Source organism: Calidris pugnax, unplaced genomic scaffold (assembly GCF_001431845.1).
Source record: "Calidris pugnax isolate Ruff unplaced genomic scaffold, ASM143184v1 scaffold404, whole genome shotgun sequence".
NCBI classification, from domain to species: Eukaryota; Metazoa; Chordata; class Aves; order Charadriiformes; family Scolopacidae; genus Calidris; species Calidris pugnax.
The window spans coordinates 131,621-158,749 of NW_015091151.1; the positions used below are offsets into that span (position 1 = coordinate 131,621).

Here is a 27,129-nt window from a genome sequence, read left to right on the forward strand (position 1 = left end):
GATCAGCCCATGTGTTTTGTTAGTTATTAGCTCTTTACCCAGCCAGGATTCCAGTTAATCAGAAGTCCTGTATGTGCTTGGGATGATGCTGGGAAGGTGGCATGTCTCTGCATCTTTAGTACTTTCTGAGTTCAGCTTTGGAAACTTGCTTGTGCTCAAGGTGAAATAGGGCTTTTCTAGAGCAGCACAGCAGAGTAGCTCTGAGGAAGGGAGGGACTGTGGTCTGAAGTGTTGTGACTGCATCCTGAAGTTCCTAGTTCTGTACTCTTTCGATTCTTGCTTATTTGATGGTGGCCACAATAATAGTGTTTATCTTCCAGCAGGTTTAATTTGAAATCTGAGTGGAAATGCTCATCAGGATCTCCAGAGTTTCCTAATGTTACAGCGAAGCGTGCTGTCCATCAGCTAAAGCACCCCATTCATGTTAACGGGTTTTATGACCTTTGGTGGGAGGGAAGATGATCAGCTTTACAAGATGCAAATTTATACATGATAATAGCTAATAGAAAACAATATTTGATATGATACATAGCCTTGAGTTTTAAATGTCACCAGCCTTTAGATGCTGCTGAAGCCCATCTGGGAGCCTGGTAATTTAAGTTAGTCATTCCTGGGAAAAGTACATAAACAGAATTGATTTTTTTAAGATGGCTTACGTTTAAAAAAAAAAAAAAAAGCCAAACCCTTTCTAGTGTATTATCATACAATTTCAAATATGGGACTGTCTGTTCGTGAAGATGGGGCAAATAAGGATCTTAACAGATTAGCTCAACTGCAGTTTTTATTATTCTGTGCAGGACCCAAAAGAGTACTTGCCCTTCTTAAATACCCTCCGGAAAATGGAAACCAATTATCAGCGATATATGATAGACAGACACTTGAAGAGATACACAAAAGCTCTTGGGCACCTCAGCAAATGTGGTAGGTGTCCTATTGTCCATCCATTGTCTCTCTGGAGAAATTCTGCAATGGAACATTTTCATTTTGGAGAGCCTTTGGGGGGAAATAGCTGAAGAAGGAGAAGGATTGCACAAGGGCATCTTCCCTCCTGGTAGCGCGTGGTTAACTTCCACTACATTTTTTGTAGTGTACCTTGGCACAGGGAGAAAGGGGTGAGAATGTTCAGTGCTCTGTGATGATGAAGCATGCGTCTTGTTTTGTTCCTGCTGTAGATGATTTGTCCCAGTTAATATTACTGGCAAAAATGGAGCAAATCTGAAGGAAGTGAACACTGATTTTACTGTAGTACAATAGGTGCTTTGTGCTTCTCTACCCAAGCACCTCTAGTAACTTCCTAATGCAATGAACCCAGTCTGGCTGGTAGCAATGAGAACCATCTGCTTTCTATTACTATGAATTAAATTATTTCTGCAGGTCCTGAACACTTCTCTGAGTTTCTGAACCTGGTGAAGGATCAGAATCAGTATTGTGAAGCCTTGAAGCTGTACCCCTCTAGCAGTCAGGAGTACAAGGTGTGTAAGTACGTGACACTGCAGCACGCAGGTTCGTTATTCTCTTGTGCATGTGTTTGCATGTCCTCAGCACCTTGAGTGAGGGCAGGAATGAGACAGAGCTGCTTGTGTTCAGGTTCTGCAGGTCATTGCTATTCCTGTGTTGTCTGAGACCCTCCTCTGAGATAACAGCTAGAATGACTCTCAGCACTGACCCTGCAAGGTCTGATCATCGAAAGAGTGGCTTTCTTTGATCCCATGACCAGGACAGCACCTGGGAGTCCAGTTTCTGCTGCACTTGTGGTGTTCTGGAGAACTCCCGTTACCACAGGAAGACTTTTCTTCCTCCTTTGACCTTTGTGATACCAGCTTTCTGTCTGGCACTTGCAGATTGTGTGGGGACTCTTTGTTGTCCTTGAACTATTCTGAAGAGTGCTAGAGAGCTTGGAGCACTCGTAGGTGTTTCTGAGCATGTAGTGTCCCTTGTAGGATTCACTATTACTGAATAACTTCAGCTTGCCCAAGGCTGAGGTAAAACGTAAATGGGTGCATTTAATATAATTTCATTTAGATACTGTAAATACACAACACACAAGCCTTTGTAAAAGAAGTAGTTGAAGAAATAAGAGGGAAAATACAGAAACTGTTTGCACCATGGTGAAAGCAGAGGGGACTGTTTCCTCATGAGGGAGGTCCGATCCTGACTCTTTGTTCCTTCTGTATTCTTCAAGTCAAATCCACCCACCCCTTCTTGATAGAGATCGTGAGCTTTGACTACCATAGTGAAGTGATACTGATTCAGAGCAGCCTGTGCCTATAGAGTTGTGTAGGACTTCCATCCTCCCTTGTGCCAGTGTTTGACTGCTGGAGTATGTTGGTTCAGGGAGACATTCTGACAAAAAGTGTTCATGTGTGTGGGGAAGTAGGGGCTGATTTCCTACAGTGTGTCACGTACACAGCCTTTGGCTTTGAGAGTCTCTTGCTTTAGCAGAGAGTCTCTTGCTTTGTCTCTTGCTTTAGCTCTGTTAAATGTCTCCATGTGCTAATCAGCCCTTGGCTTGATACAAAGTTCAAAATGGGGTAGGAATATTGTGCCTGGAGGTTCCTTGGGGGAGAGGAAAATAGTCTTTTGGTGATGGGCACTTAATTTTTACTAATGGAGGACTGCTACTGACTCTACGGGTGATCTCTTATCTTGTTGTCCCTTTCTTGCAGGATATCAGTGATGCGTATGGGGAGTACTTGATTCAGAAGCAGCTATATGAACAGGCTGCACTGATATTTGCTCGTGCTGGCATCTTTGCAAAAGCGCTCGATGCTTTTCAGAACAGTGGCAGCTGGCAGCAAGCCCTCTGCATGGCCTCACGGCTCGGTTACACAACGGAGAAGCTGTCCAGCCTGGCACGGAGCATGGCAGGTAGGACTTGAGGAGATCATGTGTGCAGAGCAAAGCTGGCCGCTGTTATTTTTGGTTCATTTTGACTTTCCCTAAAATTTAGTGAAGATCTTAGCCTTCAGCAGCTTTTTTCTTAAAAGGAGAACAAAGATCCCATGTTTTCCAAGGGTTTGTGCGATTGCACATCACTTTTGTTTCCCAAAGGAACCAAAAGATGCTGGAACTGTTAGGCACCCAGGAGTTGCCAGTGGCCTTGAGTGCCCCATGCTGACTGCTTCCTGCACTTTTTTAATTGCAACCAGATGCTGAACTGGTATTCCAAATTGCGTCCTTGGTTAACCTCAGAAACGGAGATTCTTTGAACTGACATGACTGAGGCCTGTAGACATCACTGCCATAAGTACTGTGCTTAGCCACAGACTTTAAAGGCAATTGGATAATTCAGAGCTGCATCTTCCTGTTTTCTCCTTAAAGCCTGCTGGCAGATTTTCTGTCACTTAATGTGATTTGAATCCTTCATGTCTTGCACTTTTCCTGGTGCCCCTCTTAAATCACAACTGTAATTTAGCAAAATGAGCACACACAAACTGTCTAGGATGAGATATTTTTTTTTCTGATGTTGTGTATCACTTTCTCTCTTACATTGCATCCTAGCATATAAATCAGTGCCAAACCTGGTTCTGACTTTTAGGGGACTAGAATCTCTGAATCCCACAAGCTTGGTGGTTGTGTCCATACCACAGAGAGCGGGCAGCAAAATGCTCCTTGCACACAGCGAGGCTGCAGTACACTTTCAAGGGAGATTTCCTCTTTATATCCTGGCCCCCTCTGCTTAAGAGACTCTTTACTATTTCTGTTTTTTACTTGGAGAAAACATTCTCCAGCTGGCTTGAGGAATGTGCACCAGCAATTTCACAAGCAACTGGCTGATGATGATGCAACTTAATGAATCCTTGGCATCAGGCAGCCCTTGTTTTTACTGGACAAACTAAGTGCGTGAGCAGGTATGAAGTGCCTCAGTGGCTGGGGTTTTCCTCTACTTTGTTGTTTTGTGGCACAAAACCCAGCTGCTTCTGAAAAGCTGAACTCCACCTTTTCTTGTAGGAAAACTAGTTGATCAGAGAAAGCACGCAGATGCAGCCACACTCCTGGAGCAGTACACTCAGGTAATGTATTTGCCCTCCTGTCTGTGCCACAGTAACATCCTCTGTCAGAGAGATACACCATCTGTGTTTTCTCTGTTTTCCTGGGCCACATGTGACTCCACTCATGCTGACAGCAAAATAGTCTGTGCCCTGGGCTGTCATGGGGAGGGCAGGGCAGGTCCAGGTGATGCGGTGAGCGGGGTGTGGATGAATGCTGTGTCCCTGGGTGTTTCCACTCATGAAGCTGCCTCTGCTTTGGTGTGAAAAGCTTTTGTCTTGGAGACCTGAAGCATGAGGATGGGAGTAAGGAATACAGAGTTCCAAAGGATTTGCCCTCAGCTTGGGAGAAGTAACACAGTTTGGGGTTTTGTTTTAATGTCAGCCTTTCAACATAGGTGGCACAGTAGCATTTTCCTATCCTGACTGTGATGCTTCTGTGTAGAAATGTGCATTTGAATAGGTGCTACCTGAATGTGTATTACTAGCATCAGTAGCAGTACATGGTTGCTCTTTCCTTCTAGGACTATGAAGAGGCTGTCCTCCTCCTCTTAGAAGGGGCTCTCTGGGAAGAGGCTTTAAGACTGGTAAGACTTTTCAGAGCACAAGAACCAGAGTGGAAATGTTTCTTTAGAGTGGCAAGAACAGGAGGGATGGGATCTGGGTTAGATCCTTAAAATGATACCTTGTTTCCTTTCCCTAATGCAGATTCACAAGTATGGTAGACTGGATATCTTGGAGACCAACTTCAAACCTGCTATTCTGGAAGGTGAGTCTGTGCAAGAAACCGAGACTTCTCTGTGCTGTAGAGGCTCTGTGTTGGCTTTGTTGGCTCTGTGGGAAGTTGCAACACTCCAGTACTGGAAGCTGTATGGAAGGATGCTTTGATTCTGGCTGATGCTGCCCAGTTAGCTGCATCTGGTTCTACTCAATGCATCTTGAAGCCCTGCAGTGTCATGGGCTCTTTTTGGTTAGTCAAGCTCCTTTTCAGCTTTCCCAGACCTCATGGTAAGTGCAAAAAGGTCTGTGTCTGCATGTCCATGAACAAGCAGGACCAGAGCACATGTGGCAGCAGAGATATGGACTAAGAAAATGGCTGGCTGCTCTATAAGTTTTTTTGAGTAGTTTTTGAAAAATATGATTTGATAGCTATATGCTCCCTTCTATCCAGGAAGGATGGTTGCTTACTATTGTTTGTTTTTCCTTATCATTCTGTGGGCTTTATGAGTTGAGGGATTGATGTCTTTAATTTGAATCTAAGTAAGTGATGTAAAGAGATTTGACCACAGAGCTTTCTGCTCTTCCTCTATTAGAAACAGACTCTTGTTCTAGAAGATTCTTGTCTGGCAGGTTAATTCGCTCCCCATCCAGGTGCCTCTGTTTTGGTGGACTTCTGTATTACAAGCTTTGAATTGCCTTTTACTTGAGTTCTTTACTGTGCTCCTTCAAACTTCTAGTGTTTAAAAAAAAAAAAAAAAACACGCTTTTCTGGTTCTTTTGCACAAATGTTCACGTTCTGATTTTCTTACTGAGCAGCTCAGAAAAATCAGGTGGTCTTCATAGATTCTCAGAAAACAGCATTTCTTCGCCATAAGAGTCGCCTGCAAGTGGTCCGAGAGCTGAAGGAGAAGGCTTCTGAGAGCCTGCAGGGTTGGTATTGAAATGTACATGGCTTTCTCTGCATAAGTAACCCTGATCTTCTTTTTCTTTGTGGTTTCCATGTGCTCTGGAGGAGCTGTGCTATCTTCTAGCTCCAGTGCTATCTATAATAGTATAACAGCATTCTTCTCACCCCCTCCTCACACCGTACTTAGACTGTGGTTGTTTGACCTTGCTCATTCTGTAAAGATAGCTTTCTTTTCAGTGCTACCTTGGGCTCAAAATGCACCTGAAGCCTCTTCAAAATGACATGGCATTGCCTCCACAGTGCCAGCTTGCCTGGGTCAGACAGTGCTCAGCATGTCCTTTGTGCTGAGAACTCACTGAGCCTATTCACCTGCCGGCTCACACAGGCTCGGGGAAGTTTTCTGAAAGCAGAATGCTTTGTCGTGGTCCAGATTTGCTGCACTGAGATTGTCATCCTGCTGATTTATCCTCTGTCTAATATCACAATCCCTACCAGGGCAGAGGAGAAATGTTCTTCTCACAATTGCTGTTTCTTCTCATGTGCTGGCTGAGTCGGGTGAGCCCTAAGGCTCCAAAACACCAGCAGGGAGAATGAATCTGCCCAAGCTGCATCTCCAACAAGCTACACAGATTACCTGGAGAGAAAGCTTGGAATAACTGTGACCTTTTTCTATACTGTGACAGTTGTTAAAATGTTTTGCAGATTATGAAACGCCAAATTGCCCAGAATTGGATCTTTTCTCTGAAACCAGCAGTGTTATGACAGCCAGCGACATGAACAGCAAATATTCACACAGCAATTCAAGAATATCAGCGTAGGTATCTGCCTCCAAATTAGGTAGTGGCTGCCCTGGCATCAGCATTTGGGAGGGCAGCTTGCTTATGCTGGGCGTGCTACTCCTCACAGCTGTGCATGCCTTGGAGCTGCTTTAATTACAGGCATTTCGTGGTTATTTTAGCTCTTACTGGGAGGGAGAGAGCAGAAAATGCCAGAAGCTCCTAGTGCAACAGGAACTGAGTGCCCAGCAGAGGAGCTGTGAACACAGATTCTGGGCAGGAGCTTTGTGAGTGTCAGGCGTGTTGCCAGAAGAGCTGGCTGTAGGAAGCTTGACACAGAACACGGGCAGAGCTCCTCAAACATTAACAGCTTGCGCGCGTGCCTTGTGCCCTTTGGTCCTGGGTTTGGTGCTGCATGAGTGGGAGTTGCTAATAAATCTCATACCGGTGTCTTCCCACAGCGGGCATCTGTGTTTCTTTTGAGTGCTCTAAAGAATGTGAGCTGCAGTGTGGGGTGGGGTGTGTTAGAGGCCAGTGTAGTCTGTGGGACTGCTGCTGAATTCCCTAGTTGAAACATGGAAAAATACTGCTTTGGGAAAAGTGTGGACTTTTTAGGGCACTTTTTGTGGGCCAGTTGAAAAGAGGAATAGAGTGCAACCTTCGGATTCAGCATAGCTGTATGGGAGTGTGCTGATCATTTGGGGACAGTATGCAAGTAGTGCTGGCCTGTGATTAGAAGTTGCTTTCCTGTGGTAACAGGAAGGAGCTGAGCTGTATTAGTGCACAGCTTGTGGAGACAGCAGAAATGAATATGTGCTCAGGCACCACAAACCCTGGCACCAAATTGTTTTAAGCGGGCCTCAGCTTTGCCCGATAGTGACCACTGCCAAACAATTTGCCCTGCTTCGTGCTTAGATGCTTTAACCTTGCTGAAGCACAGAGCAGTCCTTTCTGTGGTAGAGAAGCAGCCCAACTACTGAGTTGTGTTTCAGACCACAGAGGATATTGGTTGAGTAGCATTGAAAGCATTAACACAAAGGTACATAAGCTTATATGCTGTCTCCTCTCACTGGAGAGAGTAAGGACTTGAGTAACACATTTCATGCCCACTGTTGATGTTCCTTCAGGCTTACCCCATTACAGCTAATCCTGTTGTGCACACTGTAATTAAGTATCCTCCTTTTCCAGGCGGTCCTCAAAGAACCGGCGCAAGGCTGAGCGCAAGAGATACAGCTTGAAGGAGGGGAGTCCTTTTGAAGATATGGCCCTTCTGGAAGTCCTGGGAGAAAGCGTTCGTGTGGTTGAGTCTGTGAAGGGTAGGACACTTGGTGATCTTAATCCACTTTGCAGCTTGTGAGGACAGCTTGAGGCAATGTCCCCCCTCCGTGTTCGTAATGAATATGATGGGGAGAGATGGTCCATAAGACCATCTCTGTTGGACCTTGATTTAGTTTGTCTGCTTCTGTGCCTGGAAGAATGTGTAATAGTATGAGCTGTCCACATTTGAAGTTTGGGAGCGGAGAAGCAAGAACTTGCCAGTGCTGTGACAGATTTGTCTTGATGTTTCTGCTCAGGCACTGAGGGCTGGGGAGGGACAGAACCGGTTCTCATTTGCTGCTGCCCTTTCTGTGCCCTGATACCAGAGAAATAGAGCTGCTTATTTAGCATACCTGCATTAATTGCTATTGCTTGTGCTTCTGTTCCCTCCTGCAGGAGACATACACATCCTTCTGAAGCAGCTTGTGCTGTTTGGTTACGATGAGCAAGCTGGGGCTCTGCAGCAAGTCCTGGAAGAAGTTTTGCAGTTGATGGAGACCTCAATCCCAGAAATCTGGACCCCAGACCTGCAGCAGAGCTCTGTCAACCCGGTCTGTGCTCACCCACAGTTCCCATCACCCCTGCCATACCATACCAAGTATTTAGCAGTATTTTGCACACTCCAGCAGAGAGTCCAGAATGTTTCCCTTGCTTTGCGGACGTGCTTTTTTTTTTTTTCTGTAGAGGCCAAATAGATATTCTGCCAAGTCAGTACACTCTAGATCTCTGTAGAACAGGAACAGCCCGCTGCGTCCCTTGCACTGAATGCCATGTTGGACATGATGAGGTCTCATAAAGCTTGTGTTAGCTTGTCCTAGTGGTGACTTATTTTCGTAAGCTCTTAAGCCATTTGTAGAATATAGGAGGAACACTCTCTTCTCTTTTAGGCCTGATGATTGAAGTGTTAGCGTAGCTTGTATGCACTGGAGTAGTGGTTGTTGACCTGGTATTGTGAAGTGAAGTCAATTTAGCCTGAACCAGTATATCAAAAGGAGTATATTGAAAAAAGAAGGGTTATGTAAGGCTTATAAGCTTCACCCTAACACAGTAAAAGGCAATTACGAGAACTGCACATAGTTCCCTTCCAAAACAAAAGCCTTTATTTCTAATTAGTAGTTTCTGAGCATTCCTGGTGAATGCAAGATAATTCCCCAGTATCTTCTCCCTTACTACTGATTAGCAAGATTCTAAGGACAGATTAAAACTGTTCTGTGTGACAGGGAGCTGAGACTCTCAGACGAACTTTAAATATTGCTGGCACTGTAGTGAAAGTATTCCTGCTAAGTCGTGAGGCTTACAGTGCTGCCAAGAAGTGGGTGCTGGGACAAGGGTTCTGTGTCCTGAGAAGTTGTCCAGAAGCAGTTCTCTCTTTCTGTCTCTGCGTTAACTTACTCTGAAAAATTGCTGGGCTTTGATCTCATATTCCTGGTCACTTTCTACTGTGAGGTCTCCCACAGGCAGGGTCTTCTGATTTTGGAGACCAACAGCAGAGTTTTCTTTGTAGGTATCCCTGCTCTTAGCCTTGCTTTGTGCAGGTTGGAACATGGGTATTGCTTCTTTGTACAGGTCCTGGGACCCAATTCAACTGCAAACAGCATTATGGCTGCCTATCAACAGAGGAGGATGGTGACTCCTGTTGTACAAGGTTAGTTGAAGCTCTGAATGGGTGTGAAATGCCAGTGAGGTCAATGGGGTTTCAAGCATTGCTACCTCCCCCCAGTTGTAGCATTTATTCAGTTGTAGGAGTTTCTTGCTTTTCTGTAAGGTGTACACTCCCTCCTTGGGGCAAGTGAGCAGCCTTAATAAGGTTTTATTTGCTCTGAAGTCCTGTGCTAAAACTACTGTACTTCTGGCATCCTGCGTGTGTAGCGCCTGTCTGTCGTGACAGAGGGAATTGGAAGTCTGATTTCTTAGGGAATGTCTTGGATAATTCTGCTTGTAACTTGCCTGCTGAATTTTTCTGTTGGCTTTGGCAGCCAGGCCAGGCTCTCCACCAGGCCAGGCTGCAGTCTGTTGTGGTGCTTTGCCACTTGAAGTCCTTGCAACTAATACACACTTAGGGCTGAGAGGCCTAGCAAGGGCTGGTCCCATCTCCCCTCTGTTTTCCCTCTTCCTCACTACTTCTTACCATTTCTTCCCCTACTAGTCCTGGAATTGCCCGGAGAAATACTTCAATAAACTCTAGATGCGACCTGCCCGATTGCCACTTGTCAGGGCTGGCTCCAGAGAAAGCCTTGTGCCTCTTGTTCATACTTAACAGATCCAGCTGGCTGTTGTGTGCCATGTCCCAGCTACCTGTGAATTAGCAAATTTTTTGCTTTCTGCCATAGATTGTTTCCTGCTTGTTCTGAACAGTTAACACTTAATGGAGAGGGGCTTGACATGCCCCAGGGATTGATTTCTGTAAGCAGTCCTGCTGGGCCACTCTTCTCTGTAGGCTGGTGATCAGTCGCTAAAGGGAAATGCTGTGTGTCAGAGAGTTACCAGTGTCTTTTGATATAAAGAAAAGCAAACTAAGTAGCTGACAGCTCCTGGAGAAACCATCTTGCTGTTACCGTCTGTTCTGACACTTGTCCTGTTTCCCTTTCAGATCCAGAGTTACTTATTCCACCAAAACTCAATAAAAATCTACAGTGGAAACTACACCTTCTCTAATAACTAGAAGCCAAGGAATTCCGGTGGACTCTGAACTGTAATTTTTCATATAATGTCATTACATGTTTACAGAAACCATTGTTGTCCTGGTGTTTTCTGACATACTGTTCTTAGGGCTGTGCAAGTGAAGGGTCCCTCCACCTGATGCGACTGTGACTGTGACCTGTATGGGGTCATGCTAATGGGGACAGCCACTCGCTTCCCACTGCAGAGATGGTTTGTGAGATTGGGGAGAAAGAGGGTGTGCAGCCCTGCACGCTGCTGGTTGAATCCAACATCTCCCACCACTGTTCCCTCCCTTCTGGATGAAGAAACCCCACCAGTGTTGGATGGGCTCTTTTCTCTGCCATCACTTCCTCCCTTGGATGGTACTTGCTGTGATGACAGGTCACGTTTCAAGCTGTTCAGCCTGGTGTAGGTACCAACAGGAAATAGTTGTAGTTGCTAAACACATGAGCTGTGTTTTCTGTGGTGAAGCTGGACGTTTGTAATACCAGATTCTCATCCCAATCGCTGTGTTACCTCAGAGTGAACACTGCGGTACCAACAGCCGTTGCCATCCTGGGAGTGTGACCCAGGGAGATCTTGGGCAGAGGGAAACATGAATAAAAGCAGGGGAGAAAGGTGAGGTGGGGGGTGTCAGCATTGCACACTGCTGGGGGATGCTACCACAGTTATCTCAGTTTAAAAAAGATCACCTAATGCTGCTGTACGGCGCTGGCAGATCAGCAGCTGTACCCTGATGATGCTGCGTGCCGTGGCGGAGCTGTTTCGGGTAGGAAGTTAGATGGGTTTCCAGCCCAGAATTAGGTTTTACCCCAGAACAATTCTGCGATCTGACTTGAGAGCGGCAGTCCTGGGAGCAACAGGACTGGTGATCCTGGTGGACAACAGGATGCCCATGAGCCAGCAATCTGCCCTTGTGGCCAAGGCGGCCAATGGTATGCTGGGGTGCATCAGAAAGAGTGTGACCAGCAGGTCCAGGGGGGTTATCCTGCCCCTCTACTCTGCCCTGGTGAGATCCCCATCTGGAGTACTGTGTCCAGTTCTAGGCTCCCCTGTTGAAGAAGGCCAGGGAACTGCTGGAGAGAGGACAGCAGAGGACCACAGAGATGATTAGGGGCCTGGAGCAAGTCACTTCTGAGGCAAGGCTGGGGGACTTGGATCTTTTTAGTCTGGAGAAGAGAATATTGAGGGGGGATGTGATCAACACCTCTAAATGCTGCAAGGGAGGGTGTTGAGAGGATGGGGCTGGTCTTTTGTCAGTGGTGCCCGGTGACAGGACAAGAGGAAATGGGCACAAACTTGAATCTAAGAAGTTCCGTCTAAACATGAGGAGGAACTTCTTTACTCTGAGGGTGGCAGAGCACTGGAACAGGCTGCCCAGGGAGGTGGTGGAGTCTCCATCTCTGGAGACATTCAAAACCCACCTGGATTCATTCCTGTGCAACCTGCTTTGGCAGGGGTGTTGGACTAGATGATCTCCAGAGGTCCCTTCCAACCCCATCCCATTCTGTGATTCTGGGAGCAGAGGAAGGGGAAAAGCTCGGGCAGGGGAGGTGAGAAACCCTTCCAGTGGTCACAGCCCCCTTCTCCCTCGGTTAACTCTGGCCTGGCAGCTGCTGCGTTCAACGCAAACCATTTCAGTGAGGTGCTGTGGAACAACGTCAGCACAAACAGGGCACCTCCTGTCTGTGGGAGGTGCCTGATGCCACGGCGAAGGGCCCTGTTCTCCCTGCACAGCATTAGCATGGGCTGGCGCTGCCGGCCACCGCTCTCCTGATGCAAAAACTTCATCCTCCTGAGCTTACACTGCATGTGCCTGGGGTCGTCGGCGTGGGCTGGTAAAACAGCCCTGTGTCAGGAAGCATTGGAATGGTCTTTATTTCCAGCTGTTCCGAGTTACATGGCCTATTTTGGGTGGCGTGGGGATAGCTTGAGCCTCTTGTCAAGTGCTGTGACTGCCCTGGAAAGAGGTTCTCCGAGAGTAAAGTCTTGGGATAGCAAAACACACAGAAGGCTGCATGGGGTGGGAGTCTTTTACTGGCTCTGGGTCTTCAAAAGGGTAGTAGAACACAGACCAAGGTGAACTATGGAAGCTATTTTTCAGGGAAAGGGGTGATGAGGGAGTCTGCGGTCCTCTCCAGGGTATGGAGGGCTCTGGCCCTGCAACTGAAATGACACCACTAATTCCTGACATTCCTGAATCTGATGCCAGGAAATGCTGATGTCTGCACAGCCTCATCTATGGTCTAGAATGAGTTTCTCTCTTTAAAAAAATAAATAAAATAAAATAAGGTAAAAGTAGTGCCAGCTTGCTGAGGATCCATGCTTATGCATAAACACTGCAGTTCCTTTAATGTACGCATATGGGTGGTTCTGCTTTTTAAAGCTGAAGACCCTCTGGCCTTAGACACGTTTTCCTGTTCTCCCCCAGGGCAGAACCTCTTTAAGTCTGTCACCCCGGGGGGGAGGCCAGTTTTCTAAATCTTTCACGGGGTGAATTCACCACTGAAGTCCACTGCCCCCCCCCACCTCACTGAACTTTGGCTGAGGAGCAGTAGAGCTGGAAGCAGCACCTAGTGCTGGAGCACCTGCTCCAGGGAGGGTGTCCTGCCTTCTGCTTCTGCAGGTGCTGAACCTTGGCTTCTCTTCCCCAGCGGCAGCCAGGAATCTGCTCTCCCTGGATCCTCTTTTGCTTTCTTAGTGATGGGTGCCATTCTGCCTTGGCTGCTGTCTTTCTTTACAGACATGTTGAATTTGCTCTTCTGAGCTCTGTGGAGGCTCGTGCAAACAGATGCAGTTATCAGGAACTGAAGTAAGCCCTTAAGGCAGAAACGGGGAGTTAGTTTAAGGAATGTCCCAATTTCTGGGCAAATGTGTCTGTGTGGAAGCTTGTTTCTCTCGTTAGGGTAGAAGTTAGTCAGCTGTCTGCTGCCTAGCTTCATTAAATACAAAATACAAAAGAACTCAGGCACGCAGTACCACAAAACTAACACAGTTCCAGCAAAAAAAAATATCTCTTAATTACAGCAAGGGGTGGAAAGGAGGTGCTGTTGCCTTGCTTCAGGTATCCTTTGTCAACACCGGTCATTCTAAGGCACCTTGTGTCTTCCTCAGAAGCACTTATTAAAAATGCAGGAAGGACCATATTCTTCGTATTCGCTGCTGTAAACATAAAGCTCCTGGAAGGAGTGGAGTGAGGCCAGAATAGACCCACCAATCCAGACAGAAGACTTTCTTCGAGGGGAAGCAGCTGCGATGGGTTTGTCAGCAGGGTACCTCTTGGCCAGTTCCATCTGGAAGCGGTCAGCAAAGCCCTCCATCATAGTATTGCCCCCACACAGCAGGATATTCCTCACCATTTTTTTCTTGATGGCAGCATTACACTTCTTGAGACTGGTGAGCGTCAGCTGCAAGAGCCCAGGCTGCTGTGAACCAAGTAAGGCTGGGTTGAAGAGCGCCTCAGCGCAGATGAACCTCTCCTTGCCCACAGTGATCACGTGTTGGTCGGGCAGTTCGTAATCCACTTGTTGTTTTTGAATGGGCATCCTCAAGTCCCGCCTAGGGTTCAGAGAAGCGTAACAACACTTCTCTTTCAGATCTTGTACAATGTTCAGCTGGTGTTCCGTGAACACATTTCCAGACTCATTTAGTAACTTCATGAGGTAATGTGTGATGTCCAACCCAGCATAATCTACACTCTTGGTGAAGCCACGTATTGTATAACCTTCATAGACGGGAACCACATGCGAAGCGCCGTGCCCACTTTCCACCACGAGAGCTGAGGTTTTTCCGTAAGAGTACATGGATAAGCAGGACTGGTAGGCCATGTGGAAGGCAGGCACGTGGAATCCTTCAAACATCATCTCAGCGTATCTCTCCTTGTCAGTGATGGACCACACGGGAGGCACTGACACCAGAACAGCATGGTCCTCTGGCTGAATCTTCATCTCCGTCTGGAAAATATACTCCAAAGTATCTTGGACACAGTTCCAGTCCACCACTATGCCATGTCTTACTGGGTTGGCGAGCATTAAGGGTGCGCTGCTGTTCTGAAGGTCTCTTCCAACAAAGGTTTCTTTTTGACTGCGCTCAGCTGTCCCTACAGGCGTACCAACTGTAGATGAAATAACGTGGGAAGGCCATGCGTCCCCTGCAAAGCCACACTTGAAGGAACCTGTGCCAATGTCTACAACTACTGTTCTAGTTCTCTTCATGGCCTTGAGGCTACCTGTGGTCACGGATACGTGGCTGTCCCTTGCAGGCTTCAACAGCTCACAACCCCTGCTGCTGTTCTCATAGACCTTCTTCTGGAGGCGCTTCTCGGTACCACCACCCTGCCACCACCCCACCACGCAGCCCTGGTGGCAGTGGCTCTGCTGGTGGCACTGGGTTGTGACATCACGGCCAGGCCTGTCCCTCAGGAACCAGCATGCCACTGAGCACTAGCACTGCTGCACCTCCGGGGCCAGGGAAGCCCTAGTTCTGTGCCTGGAGTGAACCCCTACACTGGCTGTGCTTTTTGGGGTGTTTTCTTTAAAGTTTTGCTTTCTAAATTAAGGCATAATATTACTCATCTAATCCGAAATGCGGCTGGTGTTTGAAATCAGGCCACAGCCAAGTCCTTCCCCTAACTGTCCCCCACTCCACTACAGGAAGGTCTTTGTTCTTTTCCAGCAGCAAGAGGTCACTGTCTGCCCCACCAGTGTGTGTGATAAGGTGCTGCTGCGTGGGGTACGGAAGGGGAGGACACCCTCTCCCCACAGAATGCGTTATCAGGAGTTACACAGCGTTTTCCCAGTGCAACAAAAGCTCTCTGTGCTTTTACTGAAAGCCGTTTCACCCAGAAGGCATCTTACTGAACAAGTCGAAGCAGGATGAGAATGAAATTGAACCCCACAAACCAGTTCTGGGCCCAGAAAGAGATGCCTGTTAATCGCTACAGCTCTGCTGCGTTATCTGGGAGGTCACATCCTGATGACAATCAAATGATAGCAGATCCTGATGTGGAGAACCAGGGCAGCATTAAACCACGCGCTTTCCTGTACCAACCTCAACATATGCAGCCAAGCACCTGCCCACCTTGGTGGTTTATTACCCTGGGGAACCCCAAAGCTGGTCATTGCATAATACAAACGGGGTTTCATATCTACAAAAAAAGGATGGGGGCACTGTAGCTGATGCTCCTTTCCATACACTCACAGTACCTTCCTACAAGAGTGTTGCTGTCAGCCGCACCACCCTCTGCAACATTATCACTGCAGAGAAACTTCAGAGAGGGTCCTCTAAGTCACTGTTTGTTTCCTTCCCTGTTCAGTAGAAACCTCCATCTGGGCTCAATGCCTCAGCTTCTGAATGGAAATAAATCCTTCCATCCAAACAAAACACCGCTTCCAGACTTCAGTTCCCATACTGATTAGTGTGGCAGCACCACAACAAAGCTGCAAACACACCTTCAATTTCACACATCACTTTATTTTGTGTTGGGTTTTTTTTTTTTTTGGTCTAACCTATTACAAAGTTAGTATGCTGCTGCTTCCAGGCTACTTTTTCCTGCCTCATATTTGTCATTCCAATTAACAAAAAACATACATGTCCACTAACATTTCACAGTCTTCGTTTTAGCCTGAAATCTGAAGACAGGTTGTGAGATGATTTTTTGCCATCATTTTGGCCAATGTTTCTTGAGGTGTTCCTTTAACTGTGGGATAGTGGACAGCTGTTGTTTGCAGCGATGGCACCTGAGGGGGGATGTGAGAAGTTCGGAGACATGATCTTTCACTGTCACTTTTCCCTTGCTTCTGATCATCTCTATCACATCTGAAAAAAAGTAAGAGACGAGAGGTGCTGGGACCGTGTAGTGCCAGGAAAGACGTGACACTGCAGCACCTCTGCCCGCTGTTCTGCGTGCACGGCGTGTCATCACTGCATTCCAGTTCAAACCAGTCACAACATTCGGTTGACTTTTACTCAGTGCTATTCCCCAATATCTGAGATTACATAAAATCCTTCACTTATCACCAAGAGAATTTATGGCTTACACATTTGTTTGGAAAAAATGTCCAAAGCCAGAACCCATAAGGAGGATTACATGTTATGAAATACATTTTCTAATCGTTACCTTCAGAGTTCAAGAAGTAGTCTGTAGTGAAAGAGTTCCAGTGCTTTTTGGTCTTCAGGGCTGGCGAATCAAAATCCTGGCTGATTACATGTAAATGTAGCTGACTGAAACAAATACATTACATAGGTAAGAGAAGAAGAATGTTAATGCTTGAAGTCCTTTTGCAGTAGCGTCAGTTGCGGAGCAGAGCTGGAGTGCCAGCCTCATGGGTCAGTCCTACCACATTTGACCCATAGTCCTGCGACAGAAGAAACCCAGTCTGTTTGGGAAGCCTCAACTCATGCAAACGTTCCCCTTAAACAGTCAAAGTCACTACTCTGCCTGACCCCTAACTACAGTCCATATTCTGGCTCGTTTCCAAAAAGGCAGAGACAGTGGTTTTAATGAACCAAAGGTTTAAATTTCATAGAGTACCTGAATCGGACTTATGAGTGACTCACAGCTTCATCCAAGAACTGGAGAACAACTTAGGAACGCTGGCTGCAATACTCACAGGCGTTTGGGTGCTGTAAGATCTGGGCTTAGTTACACACAAGACTGGAGTCCTTGCTCAGTATCAGGCAGGACTTTATGGGTTTAAGAGACTCTCTGATCACAGACTGGTGCCCAGGAGTTGGCAGCATGGCCAACTTGGCTATTGGCAGCGCTGCCTCTTTTGCTGGGACTGGACCACAGGCCTTCTGTAGCCCCAGCTGCAGAGCTCTGCCAGGGGCACCCAACTGGCAGATCCCACCAGACCCACAGGCATGTACACAGCAGTGTGTGCACAGCTGCACCCAAAGGACTTGGACAACAAGCAGCTGATTGTGTTTAGAACTGATTGTTCTTTAGCAATGCCACATCACATTACAGGTTTGGAAGAACAAGGTCTCCACCTGAAGACTAATCCAGATCTTACCTCATACTGGGGATAGCGTGGTACCCCAGTCTGAACTCCAGGCTCTCTCTGGCAGGGCACTGTTCGATCATTTTTTGCCCAACTGAGTGCATATGTTCCAGGAGTTCAAGATGGTCCCTGGTGACTGACTTCAGGCTTGAAATGGGGTCCCATGGTAAGATAAGCCAGTGGTAACGAGCTTTAGGATATTTATCCTTGATCACTACGGTCTTCTCATCTTTGTAAACCTTGCAAAAAAAATAACTAGATTATTTACTGATTGAAAGTTAAGTATCTTATTCCTATCAGCAATATATTTAGTGGCTTTTGAAACATTAACCATGTGCACGTCCCATTGTGGTTGCACAAGTCCCTAAGCACATGTATATGCTGCTAGTACAACTGGGACTGCTAGGAAAAAAGTCAAGAAAGATTACTAGATGGGGAGAAATATCAAGCAGCAGAGCATTCCACTTCAAGGAGGGCTTTGTCTGGAACTAAGCTGGTCCAGGATATGTGCCTTCTTCCATACCATGCATCAAGTAGCTACAGAGTTCCAGCACCCGTCTTTATATACTTTAAAGGAAAATGCTTTCTATTCTTACATAGCAGTAAATTAACCCTTGCTGCAGGTGGATGCAAACTCTCAAAAATCACCTGGATGTAGACACCAGTGAGGTCTAGGAGACTCTACTTCCATCAGGCTACATTCAAGCTTTGCAGTCACTGAAACAAAATCACGGCCCCCTACTCAACATACAGCAAATAGGAATGCACTGGACTACCTCATCCTTCACAGATCTCTGGAGAGAGGCACAAGTCTCAGAGGTGCTACAAACAGCGTGCTCAGCGCTGCAGGCCTCCACCAGCATCACAATGACAAAATCATTCAAGTCTGAGCTATTTTAGTTCATGCTACCCACAGCGCTACTTCATAAGAGGAGAAAAGGAGAACAGATTCCTGTCTATCATGCCCTTTTTCTCCCGTTTTCATTGTTTTGCCTTCTGCAACAATTTGATGCTGCTGATGAAGAGAAACAGTAGCAAAGCATGTGGAGAACAGGGGGGACAACCTGGCCCAGGCAACAGAAATCTGTCAGGTTCTGAAGCAGAAACTGTGTGCTGTGTCTCTGATCTCTTAGCAGTGCATCTGTTGGAGAGAGGTGGATGGTGTCCTTGTCATCTTTGCTAATTATTCTCATACGTTTATACACAGAGCTGATCAGTCTTGCTCTACAGGAAGAAAGATTAATATTTCATCAGCATGCAAATCATAGGACTGATTCTTTCAGCAGCAAGACTGGTTGATGCCGTCATATTTTTATATACACACATTAGTGTTTGTATATGCAGCCAGTGGGGACAGAATCATAATAAAGTGTTTTCAGAAGAAAGACATATTGCCATTTATTTAATACTTTATTAAAATGCAAAGATAGGAACTCTATTGTTTGTGTATTTAGTTCAGAACCACAACTAATAAAGCTAACACTAAGTCACAAAGTTATTTGTGTTCTAACATTCAAAGAACAGTTCTAAAACCAGCTCATCTTTTGGGTCAAGAAAGCAGTGTCTGGTAAATGCTATATGAAATTGTGCTTAAGGGATGAAGATTAAGCATCATGTTTAAAAAGTAAGCAAGTATTTTCAATAGCTTTATTCAATAGCTTATTTCAATAGTTTTATCATTCCCCATAGAAAGACTGATTTGAAACTGCTGGCATTTCCAGAAGGGGCATCCAGTTCTCCTGCAACTCCATGCAGTTCAACACTTTAAACTTGAATTAATAATAAATAAATAAAATTCAAAAAAATCAACCAAGAAACAGGAACCTTCTGATTGGCTATCACGGAAACTATTTTCAGCTTGAAGGTGATCACCACCTGAAAGGGTTCAGTGAGGCTGTGAGATCATCTCAACTCAAACAGACAAAGGCTGGGGCAATCACACCCAGTGCAAGTGGTCAGACTGGCTGACCTCCAAAGGTCTTTTCCGACAGAAATTATTCATGATTTCAAGAACCGAGTATCATAGGTGCCTGTGATTCCGTCCCCTGAACACAAACTCTTGCTGAGAAGTACCAAGGGAAAAACAGGTCTCTAATGTTGAGACAGACATGCAGCAGTCAGCCAGCCAAGACCCAAGCTAAATGGACCCAAGCTTCAGGACTTACTCTGCCAGACAGTGCAATATTGATGGAAAGCATTCTCCCTAGTTTTGGAGTTGAGGTAGAAAGCTTGTTTTTGAGACGGAGTTGTCTGTGTATTGGCCATAAGCTGAAAATAAAATGGAAGTAGGTTCTACACATGGATAAGGAATATTCTCTCAGGGTTCTCTCAGAATACAGTAACAAGAAAGCGTGTATACACTGCAGCCATAAGAGACGTTTGTTGGATTTCAGTGTCTTGGGTCTGACCTCCCCAAAATCAGACAGCAGACAACAAAACAGTTTAAGGAAACCATTATGCAGCCACAAGGAAGCAGAAGGAGGGAGGTGCATCTGCAAAAGGTTAAAAGAAACCACCCAGGAAATTCCTGCTGGCACAAAGAAAGCGGATGGAGGAGGAGCGAGGGATCACATCCTGTCAGCTGGCACAGAGGTGCTGCAGTTAAGAGTTTGCTGGAAACCAGGAAACTGCACCGCGTTTGGAAACAAGGCAGTGCTCGCTGCCGACAAACAGGAACCTCCACCACTGGCTCAGTTTCAAACCACACCTCCATTTCCGTTGGTTTCCCTGAGGGAACAAAGCAACTGCACTGCCCGCCTGCTCTCCCAACAACTTACTGGAAATCTGTTGGCCTAATCCGACAGTGTAGAAAGCTCAAGGATAATTAACATAATGACATTCTGCAAAATCAGTGTATTAAGAGTATATTAATGCTGCAACAGAGAGAGATACAAGCACAATTCAGTCCTCATGCAGTACTCCATTTGCAGTACTGGTTATTCAGACTATTAAAGTAAACTGTAGAAGGAAGAAATAAACTAGACAGGAACTACAATAAAGTAAAAGTCTACAGCTCTCACCTGCATTTTTGGGTCTTGCATGGAGCTCTTTAGACCCTGACTCCAATGTCCTAAATGGTCCTAAAGCACAGAAGGAAAAAAGTAATTTGTAAGAGAATTAAGAATCCAAGTACATGTTTTAAAGCATTCAGTTAAGTACTTTAGTACCTCCATTCTTTCAGCTGAATGACAGCTGAATAATTTCCTTCCTGTAAATGCCACCTGCTCTAACTGTCTCCACAAAGCTGCTTTTGAAAACTTTCAACAAGACACCATTAAGATTCAAAGTTAAGTCTTTCAAATGGTGGAGATTTAACAACAAAGAGCTCTAGATCTGTTTTAATTTAGTAATTTGCATGCACATGCTATGGCATGGTCCATGATTACCATTGATGATAGATCATTTTACTAAAAGAGCTTCTGCTTCATGGATCACAAGGGCCAAAGGAAGTGCAAGGATCTCCATTAACAGTCCTACCACATTCTGCTCTGCACAGAACTGGTTGCAGCGTGTGGCCTTACTCTTAGATGTATTTATTTGTTGATACTGTGCAAGGAGTTGCTTGTACAGAAAACAAGAAAGGCACAGGAAGATCAAGCCAGCACTAGCAGGTATCTCTTAACTTGGTTACTAGAAGATGGTGCCTTGAGTGTATTTTTTTCAAAATAGATGAAGTTTTATCTGTTCAGATCACTTTACAGGCATTATCAATGATGATCTTCATCATATTCTCATACAGAAAGATGTTAAAAAATTATTATAGTGCTGACACGAAACAGTGTGAAGCATCTTGTCTCCCTGCTCATACCACCACCAATCTGGCCTGAATATAACTAGCCTGAGTTCACAAATGAAACCTGGGACTGAAATTTTGTCCTGAGGTGTTTCATTTCTGTGCCTTGTCCTCCAGTAACTGCACTGTTATTATTCCAGATGCACTAATCAGTCTTTTCTTTTGTCTGTGTCAGCAGGACTAAAAGCTCACTTTTGAAAGATTTTGCCTGACAAAATACATTAATGTAAACCTGGTTCTATTGTAAGAAGTGAACAGAACAGAAGAGAAAAGAAAAAGAAAAAAAAAAAGAGAGAGGGTCAAGTTGTTCTGTTCTCTGTGCATAACCTTTTAGATAACCACTGCTCTATTTGTAACACAGCAGAGCAGTATCCTTGTGTGACTCCAACTAAACTGAGCTCACGTGGACTGTCCTTCTAGCAGAAACCACAGCAGGAAGCAGAGATCAAATCCTCACTCACTACAAGCAAAGCCCTTAACACACACCAACTCCCCAGCTTAGGTTAGAATGGGCCCCAGGTAACTTTCTCCAGACCTGGGTGATGTCAGGAGCAGAGTCTTTGCCTCAGGACATGTCAGCCCACATGCTCTGAGGATCCGTGTTCACCTGAGCCACTTCCCCATCAGCAGCACCCACAAAAGACCAAAGCCCTGATAGAGGAGACCATCCCAGGTGAAACAACACAAGAATACTAATATCAATACACTTGCCTTTTTGCTTGAAGTTCCTTCATGGGGAGATACACTGGTATTGCTTAGCTTGGGATTTGCAGAACTGCCTTGTGTATCTACCACCTCCATCTTCATTGTTTTTCTGGGAATAAATTCTACATCATCATTCTCGCTGGAGTCCTCACATGGCATCTTGTTGCTTTGTACATTTGCTTCTGCTTCTGTAACAGTTTTCCCTGACTCTTCCGCAAATTGCACCGTGTAGGGGTAAAGTTTATTCACAATATGCAGAACTTGGCCTGGCTTCATTTTTACCTCTTCACCTTTGCCAATATTCACGAGATCAACACTAGTTGGGTTGACTCCTATCTTTGGTAGGGAGAAAAAGGGGGAAAAAAATAGCAAATGATGTTGTAACTGGAATCACCAACTACCACTCCATTGTCCTGGAATATCACTGTGCATTTTATGTTCACTGTGCCCCCTCCCCACACCAATCCACTCTAGAGGACCAGAGAGGTCCAATGCTGAAGACACCTCTCTATGGCCCAGTTTTGCAATCACAGCTGTCAGCACACAACACTCAGGGTCATGGTGTCACAGGGACCTGACAGTTCTGTAGCAGCTGGCTACAGAGTTACAGCAAGACCTATGCCACACTTTGCTCAAAAAAATTAACAAACCATGAAATAACTGTTAAAATAATAACAGCCTTAGTAAAAATTATTTCTGAAGAGTAATGGTAGTTTTAACAAATTATTTCAGTGCAATTGTACCCAGAAATTTTCCCATTTTCAAATTATTTTACTTCCTTCTCCTTTTTACTGCATTTTGGTTTATGTTTCTACCAAATGCTGTCCCATCAACACAGTTGCCTTCAAATACACAAGCACACTCTTCTGGCTCATTTCAAGAGGCAAGGGACTTCAGGCTCACAACCGCTGGCTCACCAACCACAGCCCACTGCTAACACTTGCAACACACTCCCTCCTGCATAGGTGCAAAAAATCCAAAACCATACAGGAAAAAAGTCTCCTGAGGCCCCAGAAGAGTCCACTACACAGGGATTATCTCCTTGCTCCTTCTTTTTTCTTTCCCAAGCCAAATGTGATAACCCTTCTCCAGCCCACTGAAGACTGTGGTCAAATACAGACATTTACGCATTCCTTCAAGAAAGGCTAAACCTCTCTGTCCACCTCAGCCTGTGCAAAGTAAATACCACTCTATCTGTATTTTAATGCTCTTATTTTCATTTTGCATCTTACACTTTCACAAAACCAACTGTCATTTATTCTGTTCTAGCAGAAAATAAGGACAGCAAGGTCAAACATTTACCTGCCTCTCTCATTGCATCAGTCTACAGTTCTATGCAACTCTAAAATAATTTTCCCATCAAACCAGTGTTTTAAAGACTGAGAAGTTACATGAATATCGGAAAGGAATACATTTACCTCTATCTCAGGCATAAGCGGTAACATAAAGTAGTGTGGGCAAACTACAGTGACTGCTTGAGAGATGGATTTTGCCTGATCATGAGGGTGACCCTACGGAAACTGGATGTCTTCAACTTCAGCAAAATCCTTTTGGTTAATGTTTATGCATGGAACAAGCTTTAGGAAACCAGCTCTTCCCTGTGACTTATAAACTCTGTCACAGAATGTTTCTTCATCTTTGTCCCTGCGATACCTGCCTGCTTCACAAGATGGTACTGTGCCTCTCGTCACTTAGCATTCACTGCGATGAAGCACCTGCCTGATTCCAGCCAGGATCTCTTCAGTCTACAGTTCCACAGTGGAACTTCACATCCCCTGGGCCAACACGCTATCAAAAAACTGATCACTGCAACCCTGTGCCACACACAATTCAAGTGGGCAGCAACTGTAGAGCAGGCAGCAAAAACATGCTAGCACCCACCGCCAGAAAAGTATTCCCAGCCCCAAGGTTCCAGTAACGTGGTATTCTAATTGTGGCTAAGGCTGCCTTCTGTGAAAAAAAAAAGAGAGATCTTTGCTGGATTCACCAGATACTGGTGGGGTCCCTGTGCTTACTGAGCTCTGAAGGCATTTTGATGGAAGATGTTACTCCTCAATGGGCAGAACAGACTGATACGTTATTCACACATGCTGATGCTCTGGGCACACATACATGCCCCAGCACCTGAAGCCAGATAATTTTCTCTTTGTATTATTTCAGGGATACTGATTCTCATAAGCATGAGAAAGTAGGGCTACATCCATCCAGTTGGTAGCATGAGATTGCCTTCAGTGCTCTTGCACGTCCTTCCAAGAGGTGATCTTTGTCCCTAGCAGCCATCAAAACAGAAACCTTCCACAACTGCCCAGTCCTATTAACACAAGAACCAATTTGACCTTAAATGGAGGGCTGCCTCAGCTTTATAGGCTTAAAGCTCAGGAGGCACATCAGCAAGATGTTAGAAAGCCAACCGCATCCTGGGCTGCAACAAAAGGAGTCTGGCCAGCAGGTCAAGGGAGGTGATTCTGCCCCTCTACTCTGCTGAGACCCCACCTGGAGTACTGTGTCCAGCTCTGGAGCCCTCAGCACAAGAAGGACATGAAGGAACGAGTCCAGAGGAGGGCCATGAAAATGACCAGAGGGCTGGAGGACCTCTCCTACAAGGACAGGCTGAGAGAGTTGGGGTTGTTCAGCCTGGGGGAGAGAAGGCTCCAGAGAGAGTCTTCTAACGGCCTTCCAGTGCCTGAAGGGAGCCTACAGGAGAGCTGGAGAGGGACTCTATCAGGAAGTGTAGTGACAGGACAAGGGGTAATGGTTTTAAATTGAAAGAGGAGAGATTTAGATTAGATATTAGGAAGAAATTCTTTCCTGTGAGGGTGGTGAGGCACTGGAACAGGTTGCCCAGAGAAGCTGTGGATGCCCCATCCCTGGAAGTGTTCAAGGCCAGGCTGGATGGGGCTTTGAGCAACCTGCTCTAGTGGGAGGTGTCCCTGCCCAGGGCAGGGGGGTTGGAACTCAATGATCTTTAAGGTCCCTTCCAACCCAAACCATTCTATGATTCTAAGTTTAGGGGAAGAACTCCAAAATCTCCCAAATATAGCACCTGGAAGAACAGGTTGAGGACTCACAGCAGCATTTCCTGATGCTGTAAGCCTTGCTGTCTGAGTTCAGAGCCCAAAGGAACAGTGCAGTCCTTCCATTGAGGTACACACAAGAAAAGACAGATCCCTTCCAAAAGCTGCCCGCTGTACTCTCCAGCTTCAGGCCCTTCAGACCTGGTGACCATCACTTGCAGCACTTGTGGAGTTTAAGCATGACAACCATCCCAGTAAGTATCAGAAATACTGTACACCCACTTTTAAAACATACCTGCTTAACTGTGACATACCCCTTGTTACAGTCTGCTTTTAACTGAACTGGAAAGAAAGAACAAAGTGTCACAAAACAGTGTAAATAAAAAGGCCAGAATTCTGCTGGACCACCTCATGCAGAAAACACTCCTGTATTTTAAGATACAGGAGTATCTTCTATCTTCTGAAGCAGGCAAAAGAATACGTCTGCCCCATCCTGCTTCCAGAACCACAGGTAAACCAAAACCAACCCCTACGCTGAGTCACAGCTGAGTATTTCAAATTATGGATCAGCAAAATACTTCGGAATAAAGCTGAAATCTGTGGAATTTTCTACATTCTTGCTATTCTCACCAGCCCTCTGTGACAACAAGGCGTGGAGCAGGACTGTGTCCAGAGGGAAGACAGATAAGGCAGGGAAGCTGTGAAGGGGAGTATTTTATTGATCACAAATATTTTTATATATTCTCCCAGCACATCTATAAAATAACAAGTCATACTAAAAATCAGCTGGTGGAAGACAAAGGATATGAAGTGCCACTCACAAAGCAACATGACTGCAGGCCTAGGGACTCATGTTAAGGTTCAATGCCTTAGTTTACAAAGGTGAACTTCCTGTTATTAAGTGTCTCCTCTGACTTTTAGGACCCAGAGATCTCCACAAGTGCTTACAAAAAAAACTTGATGACTTCAAGAATCAGGCAACTCTATGGACCATGAAGAGAAAACAGACTATAAACCAGCGACTCCAGAGGCCAGTCTAATGAAAGCCTGCTTAGATTTCAAGCAAACACCGTGATTTCCCATTTAGACCCTGCTCAAAGCAGGTTTAAGAATTAGGCCAAAGCATTGGTCCATTAGCTTCACTATAACTTAGCCAAACAGAAGAATGATGTTTATTGATAAACATGAGTGCTGCACTGGTATCTCACACTCTTCACAATTTCGGTTGCTGCTGCATGCAGGAAGTGGACTTGGAGCTACACCTTACCTTGCTGCCGTGAACACTTCTTATCCGTTATCCCAGTCTCTGGGCCACGTCCAATTACCACTGCTTCCAAGTGTGGCAGTTTCATTCGCTGATTGCATTTCTCTTTCCCCACAAGCCAGCACACACGCATCACTGTGCTATAGAGCAAAACAAACAGTGTATTACTATCACACAGCTTCCCAATGGGTCACCTTTCTGTGGAGCTGGCTCCAGGAATTCTGCTGCCAGACCATTCCTTAACTGAGTGGTTTCTGCTAGCTAGACTCATGTTTCTGAAATTCAAGGCAAAGCATGGCATTAACACTAGCATAATCTAACAGCAAGTTGCTGTCGAAAGGGCAATCCTATTTTCCTTCCTTCTACATCACTATACTTCCTCACATCCACGGTTCGTGTATAGGAAAAATCAATTGAATCGACAGTTCCATCTGACAGACAAGCTGACCCACAAAAGAAGTGAGCATGGTTGATCTCAAGAGATTAATTTACCCACCAAAACAAAGCGGCAGAAGATAGAGAGGGCGAGAGAGGGGAACAGCTTCATCCGGCAACAGTCTGCAGATGGAGCATGCTACAAAACCGGACCCTCAAGTTTACACCCATCTGACAGCAAAGATCCCCACACGCCCCAGTCCCTGCCAGGTGCTTGGTGCTAAGCGCTCCTCCTCCACAACTGCGGTGAGCTTATGCCTGCGGCGGAGAGCAGCCCTCCGTCCCCACTGAAACCACGTGCAGTGGGTCCCACCCAGCTGCACCTCTGGGACGGGCCGCCTCCACCGCTCACTACACGCCCCACCTCGGGGGGGGGCGCCGACTTTACCCCGGGTGCCGGGGGGGTTTGGGCCTGCCACACAGCCGACGCAGCCGCCCCAGCCCCCTCCCTCCCGCCGCCGTTACCGGCCACCCGCGCCTCCGGCCGTGGGGAAGCCGGGCCCCGTCCCCATAGCACCGCCACACCCCCCCTCCTCCTCCTCAC

At 46.0% G+C, this 27,129-nt stretch overlaps 3 protein-coding genes across 5 annotated transcripts in view; 1 reads left to right on the top strand and 2 right to left on the bottom strand.

The window, feature by feature from the left end:
* Positions 1-10,443, top strand: part of IKBKAP (inhibitor of kappa light polypeptide gene enhancer in B-cells, kinase complex-associated protein) — a 30,443-nt gene extending 20,000 nt beyond the window's left edge. The window contains exons 25-36 of the mRNA XM_014959228.1: positions 798-921; positions 1,375-1,472; positions 2,667-2,868; positions 3,952-4,013; positions 4,514-4,576; positions 4,698-4,758; positions 5,526-5,639; positions 6,319-6,430; positions 7,581-7,708; positions 8,106-8,260; positions 9,276-9,354; positions 10,300-10,443. Coding sequence (XP_014814714.1) covers positions 798-921; positions 1,375-1,472; positions 2,667-2,868; positions 3,952-4,013; positions 4,514-4,576; positions 4,698-4,758; positions 5,526-5,639; positions 6,319-6,430; positions 7,581-7,708; positions 8,106-8,260; positions 9,276-9,354; positions 10,300-10,364 — 1,263 coding nt within the window. The 3' untranslated portion in view covers positions 10,365-10,443. The remainder of the gene's footprint in view (positions 1-797; positions 922-1,374; positions 1,473-2,666; positions 2,869-3,951; positions 4,014-4,513; positions 4,577-4,697; positions 4,759-5,525; positions 5,640-6,318; positions 6,431-7,580; positions 7,709-8,105; positions 8,261-9,275; positions 9,355-10,299) is intronic.
* Positions 10,444-13,480: 3,037 nt separating this feature from the next.
* ACTL7B (actin like 7B) lies at positions 13,481-14,584 on the bottom strand. Its single transcript, XM_014959216.1, has one exon. It carries the CDS (start codon positions 14,582-14,584, stop codon positions 13,481-13,483), a length of 1,104 nt encoding a protein of 367 aa, XP_014814702.1.
* A 1,268-nt stretch (positions 14,585-15,852) lies between these two features.
* On the bottom strand, positions 15,853-27,069 carry APTX (aprataxin). Of its 3 annotated transcripts, none has more exons than XM_014959240.1 (8): positions 27,051-27,069; positions 26,154-26,290; positions 25,182-25,228; positions 21,879-22,208; positions 20,395-20,454; positions 17,387-17,613; positions 16,489-16,592; positions 15,853-16,187 (listed from the first exon to the last, which is right to left on the bottom strand). In XM_014959240.1, the coding sequence occupies exons 2-8, from the start codon at positions 26,281-26,283 to the stop codon at positions 16,033-16,035; spliced, it is 1,053 nt and encodes a 350-aa protein (XP_014814726.1). In that variant the 5' UTR covers positions 26,284-26,290; positions 27,051-27,069; the 3' UTR covers positions 15,853-16,032. The 3 variants fall into 3 exon arrangements, with proteins under 3 accessions (XP_014814726.1, XP_014814729.1, XP_014814727.1); XM_014959243.1 differs by lacking the exon at positions 27,051-27,069 and adding an exon at positions 26,647-27,002; XM_014959241.1 differs by lacking the exon at positions 25,182-25,228 and having other exon boundaries at positions 21,879-22,204; positions 27,051-27,067.
* Positions 27,070-27,129: the final 60 nt, after the last annotated feature.